Source organism: Pezoporus wallicus, unplaced genomic scaffold (genome assembly GCF_028554395.1).
Source record: "Pezoporus wallicus isolate ANWC-B61680 ecotype Strahan unplaced genomic scaffold, APGP_CSIRO_Pwel_v1 contig_8226, whole genome shotgun sequence".
In the NCBI taxonomy this organism is placed as follows: Eukaryota; Metazoa; Chordata; class Aves; order Psittaciformes; family Psittacidae; genus Pezoporus; species Pezoporus wallicus.
This window is the reverse complement of record NW_026635187.1, coordinates 1,224,629-1,245,936: the sequence shown is the minus strand read 5'-3', so window position 1 is coordinate 1,245,936 and position 21,308 is coordinate 1,224,629. Positions and strand designations below refer to the sequence as shown.

Genomic DNA, 21,308 nt, shown 5'->3' with positions numbered 1-21,308 from the left:
CAGCACAGTGCAGAATTCACACCCCTTTCAACAGAGAAAGCTTCAGGTGAGATCTCAGAACTTACAAACAGGAGTGAAAACACCTCCAACCCCCAAGGCTTTGGCCAAGGCAGCTGCCCCGTGGCTATGGAAATGGTTCCAGCTGATTGTGAATCCCTTTAATCCAACCTTTCCTGCTGCTGCTGCTCCAAGAATTTCACCTAAGGAGAAGCACATGAAGCCAAACACTCTGAAAGATCGGCAGTTAAAAGGATTAAGGTTAAAGTCAAAGGCAGCTCAGGTTAGTTCAGGTATTTCTCTGTATAACCTCAAGGCAGGCCATTAAAACCTCAACGGATCTCTCCTTTCGTAGCTCATTCACCACAATCACAAAGCAGGAGCTGCTGGACAACGAAGCGCATGTGTGCTGTGAGCACAGGCTGCAAGGGCAGCAGAGGAGAGAAAAGGCAATGACTGATCACCAAGCCAAGCGCTGCTGCTCCCGTGCCGATCTGCCCGCACCGGCTCCCGCTCCGCCTGGGCTGAGTCTGAAAGCTGGCTCCAAGCAAACAGGTACCTTCCCACAGCCTCACCCTCCCCAGCCCTGGCCTCCAGCCAGGTGTGTGGCTGGTGTGTGCTGCTGGCACAGAAACCAGTCCTCCTCCCCCTTTACCCCTGCCCAGAGCTCCTGCCATTGGAAACCTGAGCAGGTTTCCTGGGCACATGTCCTGTGAGCTTCCAGTGGTGCAGGGAAGAGAGGAGGTTGTCAACCAGCACAGGAGGAAGCCATTGCTGTGCTTGAAGATGACTGGAAAAGCTGTTTGACTGCAAAGGCAGCAGGAGGTGAGCAAACAGGAGTGGAGACAAAAAGGAAAGCAGCTGTTTCAGCCTTCAAATTGAACACATATTTGAATATCTGTTCTCTGAGGAAGGCTAAATCATACCATATGCTGCTTACCTGTAGTCATGTGCCCCTCTAGGACATCCCTGTGAACAAAGAGCTTGCAGAGCTATGTGATGCTGTGAAAATGCTTCTCCAAATCTTCTGATATGGTGGAATCTTCTGGAAGTTGCAGAGAAGTCGGCCGAAGGCTGAGCTCTGTGCTCAGCCTGGGACCCCCCCAGTGGGGTCTCTCTGGGGCTGCTCCTGTGGCACCTCTGAGGAACACCAAGCCCATGGCACCAGGATGAGCAGGGCAGTGCTGGAGCAGCATCTATGCAGATACTGGTGACTTCATCACTGCCAACACTTGGCAGATTTCCTGTCTTTGCTTTAAGATTTCTGCTACAGCCAGCCCTGAGTCTCTGCCAGCACATGCAGGGCCAGTGGCTCCTTTTAATCATCATCTCTGTGTATAGGGGCATTCGTCTGGAGGACCATCATGTGCTGTGTGTGCTGCTGGTGCTTGGAGCCACAGCCTGCTGCAGTGGGGTCTCTGCAGCCCAGGAGTGCACTGATGATGTGTAGGAAGCAAAGTCCTACCCAGACATGTGCTGTGAACAAATGCTTCCTGCCTTAGGCTTGTTCTCTTGTTCCACAGTAGGATTTCCTTTGTTGAACTGACTGTCACATCCACTGCTGACTCATTTCAGCTGCTGCCTTGCGCAGTTCCTCAGCAGCCTTACATGGAGCCCTTGCTCTGCAAAGTAGAGCCCCTCTCCTGGGTCATGGCTCTGGATGTCCGACTTCACACCAGGAAGATGCATGTGGTGTTAGTGCTCAGCAGAAGATGAGGTTTAGCCTCTTTGTTTCAAAGTAACTCTGTGCAGTTCTGATTTACCACATGGAGTGTCCTAGAAACCTGCAAATTAATGTATAGTTGAAAACATGTAGCCACCATTTATTGCTCCTGTTCTGTCCTTTGCCCCACGCCCTTCCTGTGCTCTACAGAGAAAAGATCCAAAGTAAAATCATACTAAACCCGGGATATCTATGGTGAATGTTCCATTGTTCTGTGGTTTCATGAGAGCAGGAGGTTGTGGAACACAACCAGGTTGAGGACTTGTCTGCTCCAGGTGCAGGCAGAGTGGTGCTGGTGTTTCTGATACCACAGCTAATGAGGGATCTGGTTTGGTAGGTTCCTCACTTTTGTACTCATACACTGATTTATCAGGGCAAAAACTTACTCCTGGCTATGAGTTCTTTGCAGGGCATTGTAGTTAAAGGTCCTGCCTACAGCTCTGAACGTGTGGGAATTTGTACACCAGGTGGGATTTGAAGCTATTCACAGACCAACAGCGCTGAGGGTTGTCACCCGGCAGGTTTATACATAGGTTAGAGAATGGAAGCTGTGGCTGCCCCATCCCTGGCAGTGTTCAAGGCCAGGTTGGACACAGGGGCTTGGAGCAAGCTGCTCTAGTGGAAGGTGTCCCTGCCCGTGGCAGGGGTTGGAGCTGGAGGAGCTTTAAGGTCCCTTCCAGTCTGAACCATTCTGTGATTCCATGTCTGCACCGTACGGAGAAACAGAGAGAAGCTGTGGCCGCAGAGGAGGGGCTGGTGAGACACAGGCTGCGGGAACATGAGCGCAGCTCCTGGAATGCTCTGGAAACCCCTCTGCTCAGTGTGGTGCTATGACCGCCGGTGCTTTGTGGAAGGATGAAGGGACAGCAGGACGCAGGGTTCGTGCCATCTGGCAATGCCCTGCCATTCACTCGCTTGTGGAAGGAGCAGACGCTGCTGCTGGTGCCTAGAGATACAGCACAGAGTTACCTCATCCTCTGGCTGTACATGCAGGAGGAGGAGCGGAGCGTGGTAGGGATAATGAGAGGATTACTTACAGCCAACCTCCCACCAGCCCTGCAGTCCCTGTGCTGCTTCCAGAGTTGGGGGAGATCATTTAGAAACAAGGCTGGGAGGTGGCACTGAGCTGCTTTCTCCTGCGCACAGCCCACTCCTGCAGAGCCTGGGGCTCCGCTTGTCTTCCCTCGAGCATGAATAGGGCTTGAGCCTGCAAGTGGGTCAGTGCCTGCTTAGTCCAGCATAACGCCTGCGATTAAACTCCCTCTGAAACAGCGTTGGGAGGCACCTGCAGTAAGGTCTCCCCTTAAGGAGCCTTCTCTTCTCCAGGCTGACCCAGCCCAGCTCTCTCAACCTGGCTCCAGAGCAGAGCTGCTCCAGGCCTCTGATTGTTCCTGTGTTCCTCCTCTGCACCCTCTCCAACAGGTCCATGTCTTTGCTGTCCTGTGGACCCAGCTCAGTCCCATTGGGCTGTCTCTGGAGCTGGCCTGGGTACCCCTGTGTCCCTGAGCTGCATCTTGGGGTCGGGGGACTCAGGTTGATGGAGTCTCTATGATGTAAATGATGGTGGGTAGCATCCCTACACCAGTGTTATCTCTAGTACAAATCTTATGTTATTCCCCCTCTGAATTTGTGTTTTTCTCCTCTCAGTGCAGGCAAACCAGCTCCTCTCCCAGTCCTCCCATTCCAGTAGCCTCACTGGTGAGGTGAGGGGATTATTAGCCCTTTAGCCCAGCACTAGAGCACATGTGCTGGAGCTGCATCTGCCCCATGCCCCCTAAAGCCCTTCCAGGCTCCCGGAGCCTAGCACCAGCCATCACACCACTGACCTACATACTGCACTGATGCATCTCGATTAGATGGGTTTCCAGCAGCCCAGCCAGGCTGACCAGGCCATTTCTGGGAGCCCCAGAAAATAATCTACTTATTTATTTAAGGCTACTTGGAAGATACTCCCATGGAAACGCAGCGTAACACCAGCCCCTAGAGACCAGCAGCTTCCTGTGAACACGGGCTGTGAGCTGCACAGGGGGGTGGCTGGATCCTGTGTACAGGGGTTCAGGTGGGGAACTGATGGGTTTTCTCCCTCCAGTCACAGGCTCCCATCTCAGAGCACTGCTGGTGGTGTTTAGTTTGGATGGCTTTTTCCTGCTGATCCTCTTTTCAGGAACCAAACACTGCAGGAGCGCTGCCTTGGTGGCTACTGACACCCCATTTTTGTGTGTGTGCATTAGTGGGCAGTTTAAAACCAATTATGACATGTTCCGCACCAGCACAGGGCACATTGCTGACGCAGGAACATGAATGACACACACGAAGCAAGCGATTTTGTAATCCTATTTCATAAAGGAGCCAGGGCTGTGCTCGGGAGGCTCCTCACTGCCCTGCCGCCTTTAACCACAGCTCAATCCTTCCATTCCCTGCCTCTCCTGGGCTGTGCTGGGTCCACACTTGCTTTTTATGGTGCAGCCCAACAGGAATTTCTCTACATCTGAAAAACAGGTTAACTATGGATCGTGACAAGGCTCATTTATGGCATCCCAGCCTGGTTTGGATTGGAAGGGACCTTAAAGCTCCTCCAGTTCCAACCCCTGCCACGGGCAGGGACACCTTCCACTGGAGCAGCTTGCTCCAAGCCCCTGTGTCCAACCTGGCCTTGAACACTGCCAGGGATGGGGCAGCCACAGCTTCTCTGGGCACCCTGTGCCGGCGCCTCAGCACCCTCAGAGGGGAAAGCTTCTTTATGTCTCATCATAATCTCCCTGTTTCAGTCTGAACCCATCACCCCTTGTCCTGTCACTACAGTCCCCGAGGAAGATTCAACAACTCTTGGGTTTTCACCAGTTTAAAAGCCCAACCGAGCCCACATGGGGTGAGCCTGGCCCCGGCCACAGCCCACAGGGTTTTGTGATGTGGCTTCTGCTGAGTTCCTCCATCAGAGAAAAAGAAAGTGCTCTGCACCTCAGCTTGCCCTGCACTGCTGGGACTTTGACTGCTCTTCCCAGCCCTGCGCTGGGCTCCTGATAGATAACTGTGGTTCTATTTACCTTTATCCTGCTGACAATGGATTTATGGCAGAGATTAAAAGCCAACAGGAGATAAGTCTGTTGCCTCCCCAGATACCTGTTGAATGCTTTATTATTTTAATAAGGAATGACTGTTACCATGGGAAGGAAACTTCCCTCATGAACAACCACAGTGAGGATGGGGTTATCTGGGGGTTATCTCAAATGTCTCACACTTTAATTCCCATTATTTGCACTGGTTCACAAGCTGCTGCGAGGGCTGGAGCAGCTCTGCTCTGGAGCCAGGCTGAGAGAGCTGGGCTGACTCAGCCTGGAGAAGAGAAGGCTCCTGAAGGGGAGACCTGAGAGCAGCTCCAGTGCCTAAAGGGGCTGCAGGAAACCTGGAGAGGGGCTTGGGACAAGGGCCCTTAGGGACAGGCCAAGGGGAATGGCTTTAACCTGCCAGAGGGGAGACTGAGATGAGCTCTGAGGCAGAAGCTCTTCCCTGTGAGGGTGCTGAGGCGCTGGCGCAGGGTGCCCAGAGAAGCTGTGGCTGCCCCATCCCTGGCAGGCTCACCTGGGTGAATGCAGTTACAGATGCCTACCTGTAAAGCTCGAGTTCCAGGCCCCCTTTGCACAGCTGCCCCAGGCCCTTGGAGATCCGTTTCCATGGGTCTGGCTGGAGTCCATCTTCATGGCAGAACACCCGTGTCAGAAGAGCAAAGCTGCCCTCAGCAGTGCTGGAGGCCTGGCCATGTGTGCTGCAGCTCTAGCTGGAGGAAGGAAGGCAGCTCAGGAGGAGCGTGGCTGCAGGGGCAGCGGGCAGCGGGACTCCCCCTTTCCCCAAGGCTTAGCAGACCTCTCCTGAGCATCGTCTGAGGGAGCAGCTTCCCCACGCTGCCCCTCTGCTCTGCTCTGAGGAGATGCAGACTAGATGTGAGGAAGACATTTGTTACCACAAGGGTGGTGAAACCCTGGCACAGGCTGCCTAGAGAGGTGGTGGATGCCCCATCCCCGGAGACATTCAAGGCCAGGCTGGATGTGGTTCTGGGAACCTGCTCCAGCTGAGGATGTCCCTGCTCACTGCAGGGGTAGGGCTGGATGAGCTTTGAATGCCACTTCCAGCCCAAGCTGTTTTCTGACTGACTCCTGGGAGGGGACACAGAGCACACACAGCCAGAGCCATCAGAGAACCAGCATTTATGAGGGTGACCAGGCAGCCCGTTGCTCACAAGCCACTACACAGAGGTGCCAAGCAGGGCCATGGCACAGCAGAGACACGCTGCTCCATTGCAGCAGCAGCACGAGGATGAGGCAAGACACGGAGCAGCACTGGCAGCAGAGGGTTCACCAGGGAGCTGGTGTATCCTATAGAGACCCCCAGCCTGCCCAGGGACTGGCCAGCAAGAAGCAATGGGACCAGCTTACCCGTGGTGCCTGGCTCCTCGCAGGATGCAGTGACAGGGAGCATGGTGTCCCTGCTGCAGGACCTGGCAATCAGCAATCTCCTGCTCAATGGGTTGTTTCCTCCTTCCAAATTGTGCTGGCTGAACCCCAACTCTTTCACTTGAGTCTGCCCATAGGCAAGGAGCCTGGGGTGGCCACAGAGCGTCACCCCATAGGCCATCCCACGACACCATGGCAGCCGGGGTGGGGCAACAACAAAAAGCACCCACAGAGCCCGTCCCAACTCACAGAGAGCATGGAGGGGGCATTACAGGGAGCTGAGCCCCCCACAGCAGGGCAGGGCAGGCTGTGCTATTGGGGTGCAGGGGAAAGAGGGAGCCCAACCCAGGGCACTGCTGGGGACCTCTGGGGACAAGACAACAAACCCAAGGTCCTGAGCACCTACACCCAGGGCTGGGGCAGGAGCCTGGCCCTGGCATCACCCTCCAGCTGGGCATGGCTGATGCCAGCTGGGAAGGTGAAGTTGGGATTCTGCTGGAGGGTCCCTGCCCAGCCAGTCACTCCAGCCATGTTCCTTCTCCATCCCATGTCCCCATATGCTCCTCAGCCTCCTCAGCTCTAGACATTCAGGAATGTGGCCCTGGGGATGGGGACAGTGGGAATGCCAACAGGGAAGCATGTTTGTCCCGTCTCCCTCCCCAGACGGCACAGCATCAGGTAGAGGGGTCTGCAGGGCTACAGCCAGGATGAGACCCAGGATGGGCAGTGGTGGGGTGCCTGTCCCAATCCCCAGGGGTCCTCAGCATCCCTGGCTGTGTGGATGGGCTGGCAACAAGGAGATCTGTTGCACAGTGCCTGGGTTTGCTCAGGGAAAGGTGGTGAGGATGCAGCTCCTTGTGAGTAGGGCAGGCACTGGGCGCTGGGGATGGGCAGGGAGGGAGCCAGCCACATACACACACACTCTGAGGGGAACAGGAAGGGTGAGCAGCATCACATGGAGCCACGTGCCCAGGGCAGACCTGGCAGCTCCACTATCGAAGGGACCAGGAGGAGGAGGGGGGGTCTCTGGGCCTGCCATGGGGAGGGGCTCAGGTGCTCCCGCAGCCCGGTGCCCCCGTGCCCCGGGGGGGTCATCTCTTGCCGTCGGCGGTGTCGGTGTCGGGCAGGCTGGCGGGCTGGGCGCTGGGCTGCACGGGCTGGACCCTCTCCTCCAGGCTGCCGCTGGGGAACACCACGTAGCGGGCGCTGAGGCGCTGCTCCCGCGGCTCCCGCAGGTTCTCCTTGCTGTGCCAGATGCCGTAACCGAAGTACACGAGCAGCCCTGCGGGGGGACAGCGGCTCCAGAGCCCGCCGGGACGCGGCCGGCGGCCCCGCGAGTGGCACAAGCCGCGGCCCCGGCGGGGGCTGCAAAGCTGCTTGAGGGAGAGAAAGGATCCTGCGGATCCCGGGCACCTGCGTCCCCAGGGAGGGGGAGTCCCAGGGAGCTGCCGCGGGAGCAGGGGGTGGTTCTGGCCCAAAGCTTGAGGGAGGATCCAAGCCTCAGAGGGACAAGCAAAACACTCCGTAAACATGAGAGTCAGGGAGATGCTGGGAGATCTCAGCTCGTGTCTCCAAGGGGTAACTGGAGACAGAAAGGGACGGACACAGAGTGCTTTATAAACCCATCCCCCAGGGGCAAGAGCTGCCAAAGCCACCAGATGGCTTGTTCACCACCGGGACCAGACCGGTCCCACTCCCTGGCTCGCGCTGCGCAGGAGCACTCACCGAGGAGCAGCCAGATGGCAAAGCGGAGCCACGTCATGTAGCTGAGCTTCAGCATCAAATAGATGTTGAGGAGGATGCTCAGCGCTGGAGACAGGGGCACGAGAGGGATCTGCGGAAGGAAAGGAGCTGAGGGTGAGTGAGACCTGCAGGACTATGTTCCCCCTCCTGAAAACCACAGACACAAAAGCTGGCACTGGTGAACGTGGGGGACAAGTGATTGTCACACTGGGCTTCCTGAAAGGAACAGCGGCAGTGGGGGAGCCAGGAGCTGGGAGCCAGGCTGGTGGAGTGGGCATGGCTCTGGATGGAACAACCTCCTGGTGCAACCCAGAGCCAGTGTGGTACTTGCCGGAGCAGCCAAGCCAAGGCATGGCAGGGAGGTGGAGTTACCACTGGTGTCACCACCCACACGGCTGCACCCGGGCTGAAACTGGAGGGGGGCATAAGGGGCACAAAAGTGGTTTGGCGGCTGGAGAAAAGAGCCTCAGTGCTTTCACCAGACCAGTGTGACCAGGACCTCCTGCGGGTCCATCGGAGCTGCTCCCACCCTACTGACCCCAGCAGAGGGATTGTTCCTGCCTGGTCCCCAGCGTACCTGGAAGGTCTGTGTGCCGTGCTGCTGCTCGTGCGCCCAGATGAGCAGGAGGCTGAGGAGGAAGCCCAGGCTGAAGAGGACCAGCAGCAGGGAGTAGCTCCAGGTGGGCAGGTGGAGGTGGGTGCTGCCAAACACCAGGATGGAGCATAGGCAGACGGCTGACACCATCAAGGTCACCACGGCCACCGTCACCACCTCCCCTGGGTAGAAGTCGCTAAGGAACTCCAGGTAGGGCTCAAAAGTTGCTTTCAGCTGCCCTGGCTCCCGGTGCTCTTTGCTCTTGTCCCTGTCCACCAGCTGGAGCTTGTCAGAGAAGGACTCGTACTCCTTCAGCTCACCGGCAGATGGGCCCTCGTGGGGCTCGGGGCTGGGCCGGCCACCAGCCGCCGGCGCACGGACATCCCCCTTCTGCTGCTGGAAGCGCAGGACAATGATGCTGGCAGCCACGAAGGTGTAGGCCAGCAGCGTACCAATGGAGAGGAACTGCACCAGGGCCTCCAGGTCAAAGACAAGGGCCAGCAGTGCCATGAGCAACCCGAAGACCACGATGCCAACGACAGGCACCTGTGTGCGGGGATGCACTCGGGAGAAGACGTGGAAGAAGAGCCCATCCTCAGCCATGGCGTAGACAATGCGTGGCAGGGAGAAGAGGTTGCTCAACAGGACCGTGTTCATTGCTGAGGGGTGGGCAGGAGAAGGAGGACCATGTCAGACCCACACCACCCGGGATCCCAGCCCCCGTAACGAGCAGCACTCCCACCACTGCCAGTACTCACCACAGATGGAGCCAGCAGCCACCAGGAACCCTGCCCAGGCATAACCCCTCCTGTAGAACGCATCTGCTAGGGCAGAGTCCGGGTCCAGCGTGTGCCAGGGCACCATCAGCGTCAGCACCACCGACACCAGGATGTAGGCACCGGTGGCCAGCCCCAAGGAGAAAGCAATGGCCCTGGGGACAGCTCTCTGAGGGTTCCTGGCCTCTTCGCTGGAGGCCGCGATGACATCGAAGCCCACGAAGGCGTAGAAGCAGGTGGCTGTGCCGGCCATGATGCCCGACAGCCCGTACGGGGCAAAGCCACCCTCCTGGGCACTCCAGTTCTTGGGCTGCGCGAGGATGAAGCCCATAATGAGGATAAAGAGGATGACACCCATGCTGATGGCCGAGAACACGTGGTTGAGCCAGGAGGACACTTTGGCCCCGAAGGAGATGAAGGTGGTGGCAACCAGCAGGATTGCGGCTGCCAGAAAGTCAGGGTAGTGAGCGAGGAATGGCACGTGCCAGGTGCCCACATGGGTCTCGGTGAAGTTCTTTATCTTGTGGTTGAAGATGGAGTCGAGGTAACCGCTCCAGGCCCTGGCCACTGCGGCTCCCCCAATCATGTACTCCAGCAGCACGTTCCAGCCGATGAGGAAGGCCCAGATCTCCCCCACGGACACGTAGGTGAACATGTAGGCAGAGCCTGTCTTGGGAACGCGGGCTCCAAACTCAGCATAGCACAGAGCAGCCAGGAGCGAGGCAAAGCCCGCAATGATGAAGGAGACGATGACGGCAGGGCCAGCCATCTCCTTGGCCACGGTGCCTGTGAGGACGTACAGCCCGGAGCCCACCATGCCCCCAATGCCCAGCAGCGTCAAGTCAATGGTGGAAAGGCATCTGTTGAAGGATGTCTCCATCATGTCATCCTCCAGGGTCTTCACCCGGTTGAGTTTCTGGCAGAAGCGGGTCAGGTCGGTGGAGCGGGGCAGCCATCGCGCCATCCTGGAGGCAGTGGGGGGCCCTCGGCCAGACCCTGCCTGGAGACCTGGCAGAGGAGCAGGATGGTGTCAGCATCCCCCCTGTAAGGATGCACTGGGTGGTGGGGACAGGGTGGAAAAGGCACCAGGGCACATTCAAAGTGTCCCTCGCTCCTCAGCCAGCACTGGGCTCAGCACTGGAGCGTGTCCTTCCCCTGGGTGGTGGCTCAGGACACACAACCACCAGTGGGGACCCATGCTTGTGTGCCAGGAGGGAAGGAACGCACAGCATCTCCAAGGCAGCATCTCCGAGGCTTTTCTTTTTAACCAGAGCTGCATTAAACCCAAACCAGACTGCTCTGGCCCTGCTGAACATTTCTTTGCTGCTTCCCCCCCACCTTATTCAACCTCTCCCTGACCTGGTGTGCCAAGAGCCCAGGGAGGGTGGGATGAAATCCTGACATTGCTTAGTGGTGGACATGGCAGTCTTGGGATAAGGCTTGGACTTGATGATCTTAAAGGTCTTTTCCAACCTGGTTGATTCTATGATTCTGTCTCCCCTGCTTGCCCAGGGATAGCCCAAGAGTGGCTTGGCATGCAGCAGGAAGTCCAGAGCAGCTCCAAGCGAGGACGTGGAATATCCTGGCCAGACCAGGAAACGCATTAGGCTCCTGGAGAGCAAGAGGAGGCATCTGGCATCTCCAGGTGCTGCTTTACAGCTGCTCCATGAGGCAGCCAGTGATTCCAGGATGCTCTCCCCTCCTCCCTGTGCTGGGATACGTGTATCCCAGAGCCCCAAGCCCCAGATCCTGCTGAGAGGGCTCTCGGCGCAGCCCTGCTCCCTGGCTCCATTGGTCCCAGAGGCCAAAAGGTCCTGGAAAAGCCGCCGTGAGCGGCCGGCATGACACCGGCCCATGGGGACAAGGGGCCTCTTGGCACCAAACGCGCTGGAGGCACCCCCAGCCCCTCTCCGAACACCCGTGCACGGGGTGCGAGGGGTCAGTGTCGGGGTACCCGACCCCGACGCACCCAACAGGGGACACGGAGCTCGACGGGGCGGTCACGGTCCCCCCGGGCCGAGGGGCGGGATTCCTGCCCCGGTGCCCCCGCCGCGCTCCCCATCGCCCCGCGCCGTGCCCCGCTCCCGGCCCCGCCGCCCCCAGGGTCCCGCTCCCCGGCCCCGCTCCCCACCTGCTCCGCGCCGCCGCCGCCGCCGCCGCCCGGCTCCGCCTCCCCGGCCAAGCGGAAGGGCGGGACCCGCGCGGCTGCCGCGGGAGTCCCTCGGGGCGGGGGGAGCCGGCGGTGCCCCCGCCGGGAGCAGCGCGGGGCCGGGAACGGGAGAGCCCCGGGCATGAGCCCCATTGGGCAGCGGCGGGGCCCGGACCCCGGCACCGGGGGGTGCAGAAGGGACAGCGGGGATGCAGGTGGGAGCCCAGCCGCGGATGAAGGGCTGAGCCCCGGCTCCGCGGCCATCCCAGCGGGGAACCTGCCTCTCCCTACTGCGCTCTGCAGCTGGGGCCTGGAGAACAGGGACCTCCTCCGTGCTCAGGTTCTCGCCGTGGAGAAGCAGCAGAGGCTGAGCTCTGGAATCACAGAATCAACCAGGCTGGAAAAGTCCTTTAAGCTCATCCAGTCCACCCATTCCCAGCACTGCCAAGGCCACCTCTAACCCATGGCACTGAGGCCTCGTCTCCACGGGGTGTGAACACTTGCAGGGACGGTGACTGCAGCCCTGCCCTGGGCAGCCTGTTCCAATGCCTGAGCACCCTCTGGGGCAGGAATTGTTCCTCAGCTCCATCTAAACCTGCCCTGGGGCAGCTTAAGGCTGTTTCTTCTTGTCCTGTCACTTGGCTACTGAGCACTAAAGCTGATGCTTCACCCCAGATGTCCCTCTTGAGTGGTAAGCCAACTCAGAGCCCGCCGTGCAGCTCTCAGGGCTCTCACCTGCACAAATACATCCTCATCCATGCTGGACCATCTTATGCAGAGGGGACCTCACTATCCCCCTCATCAGCCCAAAGTACACGAAAAGGAAGCAGGAACCAGGACTTGTCCCTTTCTACCACCCATCATTCCCCCTCCTCCCGCTGATGGGTGACTGGGGGGCTGGCACAGAGATGTAGCTCTCTTGTCAGTCACCTCAAACCGCACCATGGAGCTCCATTAGCTCATGCATTCCCTCTCTATGTGGCTTCTGGCACACATGGAGACTCAGGCAGGAGCTGCCACCAAAGGGGTCCCCAGCCTGGGGCAAGAGCCTGGGGGTTCCACAGGTACTAGAACTATGGAACCGACAGCCCAAAGCCAGTGCTCCTTTGCAGCATTTCCAGCTCCTTCAGGTCAGTCACCAGGTCCATCCCCAGCCCAGGCATCACCAGCACCACCACAACTGAGGGGGCTGAGCTCTGCGGAACTCATGCTTACCCAGTGCCCCTGCTCTACCCTGGTGCTTTATTCCCTTTCCCAGCAATCAACCTGCCTGCACCGCTGCTCCCATCTCACACACAAAACCTTTCCGAAACCCACCCCGAGCACAGGCATGACAAATGCCCGCTTGAATGGGCTGCCTGGCAGAGCATCTGCAGCCAGATGGTGGGAGCTGGAGGCGGGAGAGCTGCCGTTGTCATGGCAGTGCTGGAGCAGCCTCCTGGGATCCCAGCAGCAAGGGGGATGGCAGCTGCCGGCTCTGCAGGGGAGCTCTGGGTCCAGGTGGGCTCTGCTCCTCATGGCACAACCCTGACCTCCTGCACGAGCTGCCCCTGAGGTGCTCCAGCCCCACCATGGGCTTTGCGGCTGCTACAGGAGGCGCTGCTCCAACCCTGGCATCAGGCAGGCTCCCTTCCTGCAATAGGAGCCATTGTTCATCCCCGACTTCCTCATCCTCACCCCTTGGCAAGCAATCTCCTTGACAACAGCTCTGGCCATGCAGAGACGAACAGATTCAGCACCAGGGACTGCTCCTGCCCGTGCGTGTCCTCACGGGCCCTATGGTGTCTCCAGAGGGGAATGTTGTCCACTCTGCTCCTTGATAGTTTAACAGTAGAGTGCAGGGGGTGCAGACCCCTCCCAGCAGAGGGTCCAGAGGCAACACAGCTCAAAATGGTTCATGGGGATCCTGTGACAGTGCAGGGCCCACATCAGCCCGCTTTCCAGCCTGAAGCACCTGCTGTAGTGGAAGGTGTCCCTGCCCATAGCAGGGGGTTGGAACTCGATGAGGTCCCTTAAACTCAAACCAGTCTGGGATTCTATGATGACTCTGTACAAGCCTTGCTCTAGGAATGCCGGAAAACCCTGAAATGGTGACCCAGGCACAATCACAGCTCTTCAACACACAATGGCTTTGTGTCTTCAAGCAACCCCCAACAGCTTCTCTGACCTGAACTTCACCCGTGAACACCAGAAGTGCTCACAGCCTCCTCCTGCACCAACCCATCCCTATGGGCAGCCCATACTGCCCAGCTCCACCACAGTCCCTCCACACTTGAAGTGCTCCTTTACCCAGCTTCTAGCCAGTGTCCCCACTCTCCCATGCACTGCATCCCTGGGTCATCAGTCCTGACAGGTCTCAGAGACACTCAAATTCCCCCTGATTTAATCCAGTGCCCCACACTCACCATGCAGGGCTGGGGCAGAGGTACTCACAGCCATGGACATTTGGAAAACTGCAGCCCCCAAGACAGAACAGAATGGTTTTATTTCTCTGCATTTGGAAACTGGTTTAAGGAAAAGGGAAAGCCCTCAGGATGTCTCTGCTGCCCGAGTTGAGTGGGACACTGCAAACACAGCCCAGTAATGCTGGGCAGAATCCCAAAATCTCCCATGATGCTGATACCTGCTCAGTGTCTTCGGAAGAACCTGTTCAAGGGGCTGTTTGTGCCTCAGCACACACAGAACCATCTTCTTGTAGAGAAACTTGGACATTTTTCCCAGCTGCCAACCATCCATGGATGGCGAGTCCGCCTCCAACTCCTCACCTCTCCCATTCCTTACCAGAGACATCAAAATGTCTCCTCAAATCCAGAGGATTTCCTGACACAGTAAAAAGCAAACACATGAACAGTCTATTCATTAGAGGGAAATGAGAAAAAACTCCAGGAAGAAACCAGCAGATTTGCTCGTTCAGGAAAAAGCCTTCTCGGACTCAGATTCCTTCTGCTGTAGCTTCCGAATCAGCTCCAGTAAATTCATCTGTAAAGTCAGCTCCTGCAAAGGAAAGAGATGATTTTGCAAGAATAAGATGATCCCATTCCCTGCTGCAGGAAGCAGAAAGGACGGGTTTGAACCACCCACTCAAGAGCTGCTCATCATCAGGGAGCAAAAGAGAAACCATGGAAATACCAACCAAAGCCTTTCTCTGGTTCAAGTGCTTCTGTAAGATACAGGGCAGTAATTTCTTAAGAGATCTGCTGCAAAGTACAGCTCTTGGGAGTCCCAGGGCCTTAGGATACACTGAGGATTCAGAAAGGTTCTTCTTGACCATGACAAATGCGGCGGGAACCAGCCAGTTCTGCAGGTTTCCCTTTCTGGAGCAGCAGCACCCGCTTGCACGCCCACACCCCATGCCATCCTTCAACAGCACTTTCCACACTCTGCTCCTTTTCCAGCATAGATGGGCAGGAAGCAGGAGGGTTCACTCTGCGCCCTAACTGGAGTCTGTGTACAGCACACTGCTGTACTGGCGCATCAAACTCCTTCTAGGTATGTCATTCCCTTTCAAAAACTCCCCTCTTCCATGAGTGAAGACCACTGTTTCCTACAGTCAACACACTCAGTGTATGGTTTCCTTACCACCTGCTCGTACTTTGGTTACATTTAGCTCACAAGCCACTTACGCTACCCAGTGGAGCAGCAAATCCCATGAACACTGCTCCGTGACTCAGGCTTGCAGACATTCCCTTATTGAAATAAAAGGAGTCTATTTTGGTAAAAACCTATCGCCTGCATAAGCAGGTATTTTATACAACAGATATAGAGGAAACACCCCAGCATGTGGAGAACAGATTCCAGGAGGCATTTCTTAGCCAAAGATGGTGTTCACAGGTACAAGCCAAGGTCTGCATCTGCTTTGCCAACTACTGTAAAGGAAAACAAACCCCAGCAAACAGGAACCCTGTGAAGAGTTATCACTTCTAAAAGGCAGGGGCAGGAGGGGAGAGAAAGAGCTGCTTTCATTGTACCAGTGAGGAACAGCAGCACAGGAAAAACAAGAGGCTTGTTCATGGCTGCATGGCAGAGACTCGTGGGGTTTAGAGGGTGCCTGTTTAACTAACTTGGTTTAAGCCACTTTTTCTCACTAGTGGGTCTTTATGGAAGTGAAACTGAATCAGTTACACCTCCCTCCCTGTTAAGAACAGCCTGCTTCTGCATTCCCTGCAAACTCCTGTGGCATTCCAAGGAGACTTTGGAAGTTTTATTTCCACTGCTCATGAGTTTTGGGAGCAGATGCACTGGGGAAACCACAACCAGTGTTCTAATCACAGCCTGAGATCATCATCTCCAGGAAGTCACATGCAAGGATTAACAAGAGGCTCATAAAGACTTTGCCAAGGCAGTCTGCACAGTGAGCGAGGTACAGCAATGACAAACCTATGCAGCTTCTTATTCAGGTATCATTCAGCCCCATGCAGGAGCCACAGGATTGCAGCACAGCCTTCCTAACCCATACACTGGGAAAAACACAGCAGAGAGCTGGGATGTTGCCGTACCTCATGGTTTTCTGCTCCTTTGTTACAAACCCAGTACTAGGTCCACAAAGGGCACACTGCTCATAAGCCGATGGGGCAAAGGATGGGTCATTCTCTCTGATCCAGTGATTCAGAATTCATTAAGAGCAAGATCTTGTTAAACAAATGAAGATGCTGATACAAGTGTGCTGTCAGACCTTACACTCCCTGCCCAAACACCAACCTGTGGGTTAGTGGTGATGTAGAAGCCAGACACACCAGCCTTCTCCAGAGTGCTCTGTTGGTCTATCACTTTTTGGTCCAGTTCCAGGACTATCTTCTCATCCATCATCCGTTGCTCCTCTCGAATTCGTTGCTCCACAGCCTGACAAAGATGACAATCAATGGAAAACTGTGGAATATCTGCCTGCCTCCTACCTTCTGTCACCTCCAAGTCTGTTACTGGAAATGAGGAGCAACTCAACCCTGAAGCATTCCTGCCCCAAGGACAGCAGAAGGCAGCAATTACAGCCCCGGGTCTTGCCTCCTCCAGTTGCCATGTCTCAGCAAAACTACCACTCCAGAAAATGCAGGGAAACCTCTGGGACCATCCTCCTCTCTGTGTTTGGAGGCCAGAAAAGACCATGAGCAACAGATCAGTGTCTGAATAGCTTTTCCTGAGGAGCCAAGGTCTGAGCTATGGCTGAGGACAGGCTCTGGAGAAGTCCAAGGAAAGACCTGGAGGAGGAGCAGAAGCCACTGAAGCCCATCAAGGTGCCAGCTCAGACACTTCCCTGAGCCTCTGTGTTCCCTGGACAGCAACACACAGAGCTGGGGCTGTAAATCACACCCAGATCCCGGTTACTCACTGATGGAGCTGAACTCCTCAAAAACCCAACTTCAGAACTGGAATCCACTTTATGTGGTATTGACAAGAGCAAGCTGAAGCCTGGCTTAGGCCTATGGTGTGCTGGGGCCCTACTTGCGGCAGGCTAAGAACATTACCCTGGACTTCAGGAGTGGTAGCATGCTCCAGGAGTGCTCCCACACTGCAGAACGGAGCACTGCCACTCAGCTATGGAGGAAACCTCAACCAGAAAAACATGATGGAGAGGTAAGAAGAAAGAAGAGGATTGCAGGGGATGAGAAGAGCCCAGCTCACATCAAAAGCCATGTGTGTGTGGAGGCAATACAACCTTACCGGGCTGCACTGAGCAACAGAACCCACATGCAAGCCACAGGGAAAGTTAGGAAGTGTCAAATCTCATCTACAGAAAAGACATGGATCTGCTGAGTCACACAGAAACGGTCAGAGGGCTGGAGCACCTCTGCTATGAGGAAAGGCTGAGAGAGCTGAGCTTGTGCAGGCTGGAGAAGACTCCAGGGAGTCTTATTGCAGCCTTTCAGTTACTAGAAGGGATATAAGATGGGAATACTTTTTAGCAGGGCTGGCTGGAGCAGGACAAAGGCTGATGGATTGTGAGGACAAGGGGGGATTCAGGATGTGAGGAAGACACTTGTTTCCATGAGGGTGGTGAGACAGGGGTTGGAACTGGATGAGCTTTACGGTCTCTTCCAACACAAACCATTCCATGGCTCTATGCCAGCAAGCCCAGGCCAGACCTCACCTCCATCTCCCGCTGCTGGGCAGCGCGGAGCAGCGGCAGGTTGTGGGGCCTGCAGCACTGCTGCGCCTCCTTGTGCCGGTGGAAGAGCTCCTGCTTCATCCCTGCAGCAAGACCGGCAGCGGGTCAGGGCATGGCACCGTCAACACCCCCCCGCCATCCCTCCATGTGCCCCACAACCTGCCACAACCCAGCACCACACCCGCCTCCCGCATGCCCCGGACTCATGTCCCCCCCGCATGTACCCATCGATCCCTCCCAGTGCCCGCCCCATGTCCTCCCAAAGCACCCGGGCGCACCCCCCCTGCCCTGCACCCCCCGGTGCCCTTCCCACGTTCCCTCTCCCCACAATCTCCCCGGTCTCCCCCCCGTTCCCCTCTGCCTCCCCCAGCCCCCCCCCGCGTTACCCCACGCCCGGTTCCCCCTGCACCGCCTTCTCCCCCCCGCTGCTCTTCAGTGCCCGCCCCGGTTCCCCCTCGCGCCGCGCGGTTCCCGGCGGAGCCCCCCGCCGGTTCCCTCTCCCCGTTCCTCTCCGGACCGCGGTGCTCGCTGTGCAGCTGCAGCCGCTGGCTGTACAGGTTCTTCTCGGTGAGGTGCTGGATCTCCAGCAGCCCCTGGACGATCTCGAACACGGTCCCGTCCAGCAGCGCCAGCGCCAGGTCACTCAGCGTCGTGTACGAGAGGCGCTGCTGGCAGGGGCTGCGGGCGCGGGTCAGCACCGGCCGCCCCGCCGCTCCCCGCCCCGCCGCTCCCCGCCGCTCCCCGCCCCGCCGCCCCGCTCACCTGGGCAGCGCCTTCACGAGCGCCTGCAGCTCGGACAGCAGCCGGTAGTGCCGCTCCTGCTGCCGGGACCGCGCCCGCGCCTCCGCGGCCTCCAGGCCCCCGGCTCCGCCGCCGAACCGCGACATGGCCCCCCCGCACCGCGCCTGCGCCGTACCGACACGCCTCCTTCTGCCGGCCACGCCCCCTTCCCCCTGCGCGGTCCTAGTGCCCTCCGCTCGGGCCGCTTTCGGGGACGGCAGCGGCTGCAGCGGGGAGCCGTGGAATCGGCTGGGTTGCGGAAGAGCTTTCAGCTCATCCATGGGCTCCCCAGCAGTGCCAAGGCCACCACTGCCCCATGGCACTGAGGCCTCGTCTCCACGGGGTGTGAACACTTGCAGGGACGGTGACTGCAGCCCTGCCCTGGGCAGCCTGTTCCAATGCCTGAGCACCCTCTGGGGCAGGAATTGTTCCTCAGCTCCATCTAAACCTGCCCTGGGGCAGCTTGAGGCCGTTTCCTCTTGTCCCATCCCTTGTTCCTTGGGAGCAGAGCCCAGCCCCTCCTGGCTCCATCCTCCTGTCAGGCAGTTGTAGGGAGCCATCAGGTCCCTCCTGAGCCTTCTCTTCATCTGAACCCCCCAGGGCCCTCAGCCGTTCCCCATCACCCCTCTGTGCTCCAGGCCCTGCACCAGCTCCGCTGCCCTTCTCTGGCCCTGCTCCAGCGCCTCAATGTCTCTCTTGCAGACCTAGAGCTGAACACAGGATTTGAGGTGTGGCCTCACCAGTGCCCAGTGCAGGGGGACAATGATGATGATCATCATCTTCATGAGCAGAAGCCACAACCTCCCACCTGCCCCCAGACCCTATGTGTAGGTGGTGCCCAATGGCTGGGGTGTTTCTGAGCACTGCTGTGGTCAGTGCTCTCCTGGGGGTTCCTCTTCACCCCATCCCTTGTGTATGCATCACTGACATCAGAGGAATTCCACTCTCCAGCCTCATTGCTTCATTCATTCACATCTTGGCTTCATGGTTTCAGTCCAGCCCATGAGCTGGGGACCATTCCCTATGGACACCAAGCCAGGCCATGTTTGTGGGTTCACTGGGGAGCCCTGGGAAGGGTGAGACACCCCCGCCCCCCACCCCCCAGCTTCCAGGATCCCTTCCAATCCCTTAAACATGCGGAGTTTATTAAGTGCATTTTGACTTCAATCGCGCTGCTGGGGTGGCCACGGTTCCTTTCAGTGAGTGCTCGGTGCAGGTGATGAGATCAGTGCTCAGCACAGGCCGAGTTACAAACTCATTTCAGCAGCGTGCACAAGAGGCTCCTGGCTTGAATTAGCACAATGAGAGATCCGCCAAAATGTACTAAAAACGCTTTGGAAGCAGAAGGTTTAATATGACTTCAAAGCGTGCTGGAGAGGAGTAGAAATGGCTGTGTTGGGAGAACGTGGAGCATCCCCAGGCAAACAGGGCATCCCTAAAACATCCTTGGATATACCTTTCCTTTTTTTCCTTTCCCCTGCTTGTGCTGGGGCACTTGATGATCTTAAAGAACTTTTCCAGTCTGGTTGATTCTATGATTCAATGAGTCTATGCCTTTTCCCCTCCCAGTGTCACATCCCCATCACCACAGTATAGAGCAGACCCTGCCTTCATCTTGCCATCTTCACCAACTCTCTGAGGCTCCTGCTCTCTTTCCAAGGCTGTTTCGAAGGTCAGTGGAAGCCTTGTGCTGTCTGGGCATGGGAGGGCTGTCTTGACCCCAGACCCTCAGCAGCATCATCTTGACCTCGACCCTGAGAAGCACAGGACTGGAAAGGAGCGACCATGCATGAGGCTCGGCTGTGGGGTGCCGGGGAGGAGGCCGAGGGGCTCAGCCATGGAGCAGGGAGCATGTTCCAGCGACAGCTCCAAAGGTGCGATCCGGTGCCTTTGTGCCCCTGTTGAAGATGTTGTGGCTGAGGGGTGCAGGGAGGGTGCTGCTGGGGCCCCTGCTCCACTGCGGACATTCCTCTCCCTTGCTTTGTGCTGCAGGAAGTCTGTGCTTCCTCCCTTCCCAGCGCTGCTCCCGCTCAATCACTACCAGATGTGGTTCCCATGCGCTTCTCATTACCCTGGCCGGCTTCAGGCGCTGCCTGCTGCAGGCTGGTGGGCTGGAGCCTGCAGAGCATGGGGATATGGGGGACCTGGGGCAGATATGTGAGCTGGTGTGCATGGCAGGAGGCAGCTGGCTCCGGTTTGTATAGGGCACATACTGCCTTTGGTGTTGGGATGGGATGCTGGTGGTGATTGCAGGGTGGACTTGCTGCAGTGGATGGAGCTGGAGCTGGAGCTGAAGGACAGGGCACTCCGATGACACATGCATGAGTGGACACGGGGCTCTGAGTTGAGGGAAGAAGCTCAAGGAGCTGAAGTGCAGCCCGGTCGCCCACTGGGGACAATCTGCAGCCCCAGGCAGGATGAGGCCTCATGCATGTGCTATGAGGAGTCATCAGGAGAGCAGGATGTTCCTTGCCGCAGCACAGAGGGAGCCAGGGGAAGGGGTTTCAGCACCAGCCCTCCAACTCCATTTGGCACTGGGTGCATGGTCACCCACCACAGTGGCTTTGCCACCCATCCCCACCCTCCTTCCCCCTTTTTTGGGCCACTTGAACCTTGTGTCTGGCCTCAGCCTCGTGCAGCTCATCCCTGGGTGAGCGTGTGGCCAGGGCCGCCGGAGCCTCACAGCCTCAGGCTCACCGGATTGATTCCAATTTAAACAGTGCAGAGTAAAAGTGTTTTCCCCACTCTGGCCTCTGGAGCTGAATATCTGAACGGGAATTTCACCCCTGAGCTGCAGCTAAAATAAGATCTGGATTGAGGTGGTCGCTGGCTCGGTGGTACGAGGTGAAATTTTCATGCTCCCTTCCTGATGGCTGCTCATGGAGCTGGTAGAGCAAAGGCTACAGACATGGAAAAGTGGGGTTTGACCTGCTTGCATAATTAGAAACATGTTACAAACATGGCCGGGCTTTGGCTGTCCAGCTGAGCATCCATGGG

At 57.4% G+C, this 21,308-nt stretch overlaps 2 protein-coding genes and 1 long non-coding RNA gene across 3 annotated transcripts; 1 reads left to right on the top strand and 2 right to left on the bottom strand.

The window, feature by feature from the left end:
- Nucleotides 1-1,108: 1,108 nt before the first annotated feature.
- LOC130600118 (uncharacterized) lies at nt 1,109-1,905 on the top strand. Its single transcript, XR_008972381.1, has 2 exons — nt 1,109-1,207; nt 1,339-1,905. It is a non-coding gene; the product is annotated as an uncharacterized LOC130600118 (long non-coding RNA).
- Nucleotides 1,906-7,126: 5,221 nt separating this feature from the next.
- SLC7A4 (solute carrier family 7 member 4) lies at nt 7,127-11,491 on the bottom strand. Its single transcript, XM_057411133.1, has 5 exons — nt 11,414-11,491; nt 9,265-10,290; nt 8,489-9,165; nt 7,894-8,002; nt 7,127-7,450 (listed from the first exon to the last, which is right to left on the bottom strand). Exons 2-5 carry the CDS (start codon nt 10,244-10,246, stop codon nt 7,260-7,262), a joined length of 1,959 nt encoding a protein of 652 aa, XP_057267116.1. The 5' UTR covers nt 10,247-10,290; nt 11,414-11,491; the 3' UTR covers nt 7,127-7,259.
- A 2,380-nt stretch (nt 11,492-13,871) lies between these two features.
- On the bottom strand, nt 13,872-18,592 carry LOC130599880 (protein DGCR6). The gene is made up of 5 exons (XM_057410687.1): nt 18,294-18,592; nt 18,049-18,209; nt 17,514-17,614; nt 16,130-16,270; nt 13,872-14,425 (listed from the first exon to the last, which is right to left on the bottom strand). Exons 1-5 carry the CDS (start codon nt 18,590-18,592, stop codon nt 14,342-14,344), a joined length of 786 nt encoding a protein of 261 aa, XP_057266670.1. The 3' UTR covers nt 13,872-14,341.
- Between the last annotated feature and the right edge of the window lie 2,716 nt (nt 18,593-21,308).

Bases quoted from the DNA above. Each gene is read 5' to 3' on its own strand.
- LOC130599880 (XM_057410687.1), bottom strand. From the start codon at position 18,592: ATGGATGAGCTGAAAGCTCTTCCGCAACCCAGCCGATTCCACGGCTCC. The intron at 18,210-18,293 runs GTGAGCGGGGCG...CCGCGCCCGCAG, and splicing joins CTCGTGAAGGCGCTGCCCAG to CCCCTGCCAGCAGCGCCTCT. The intron at 14,426-16,129 runs GTTGGTGTTTGG...TTTCCTTTGCAG, and splicing joins ACATCACCACTAACCCACAG to GAGCTGACTTTACAGATGAA.
- SLC7A4 (XM_057411133.1), bottom strand. From the start codon at position 10,246: ATGGCGCGATGGCTGCCCCGCTCCACCGACCTGACCCGCTTCTGCCAG. The intron at 9,166-9,264 runs GTGAGTACTGGC...CCCACCCCTCAG, and splicing joins GGCTGCTGGCTCCATCTGTG to CAATGAACACGGTCCTGTTG. The intron at 7,451-7,893 runs GTGAGTGCTCCT...GTCCCCCCGCAG, and splicing joins TGCCATCTGGCTGCTCCTCG to GGCTGCTCGTGTACTTCGGT.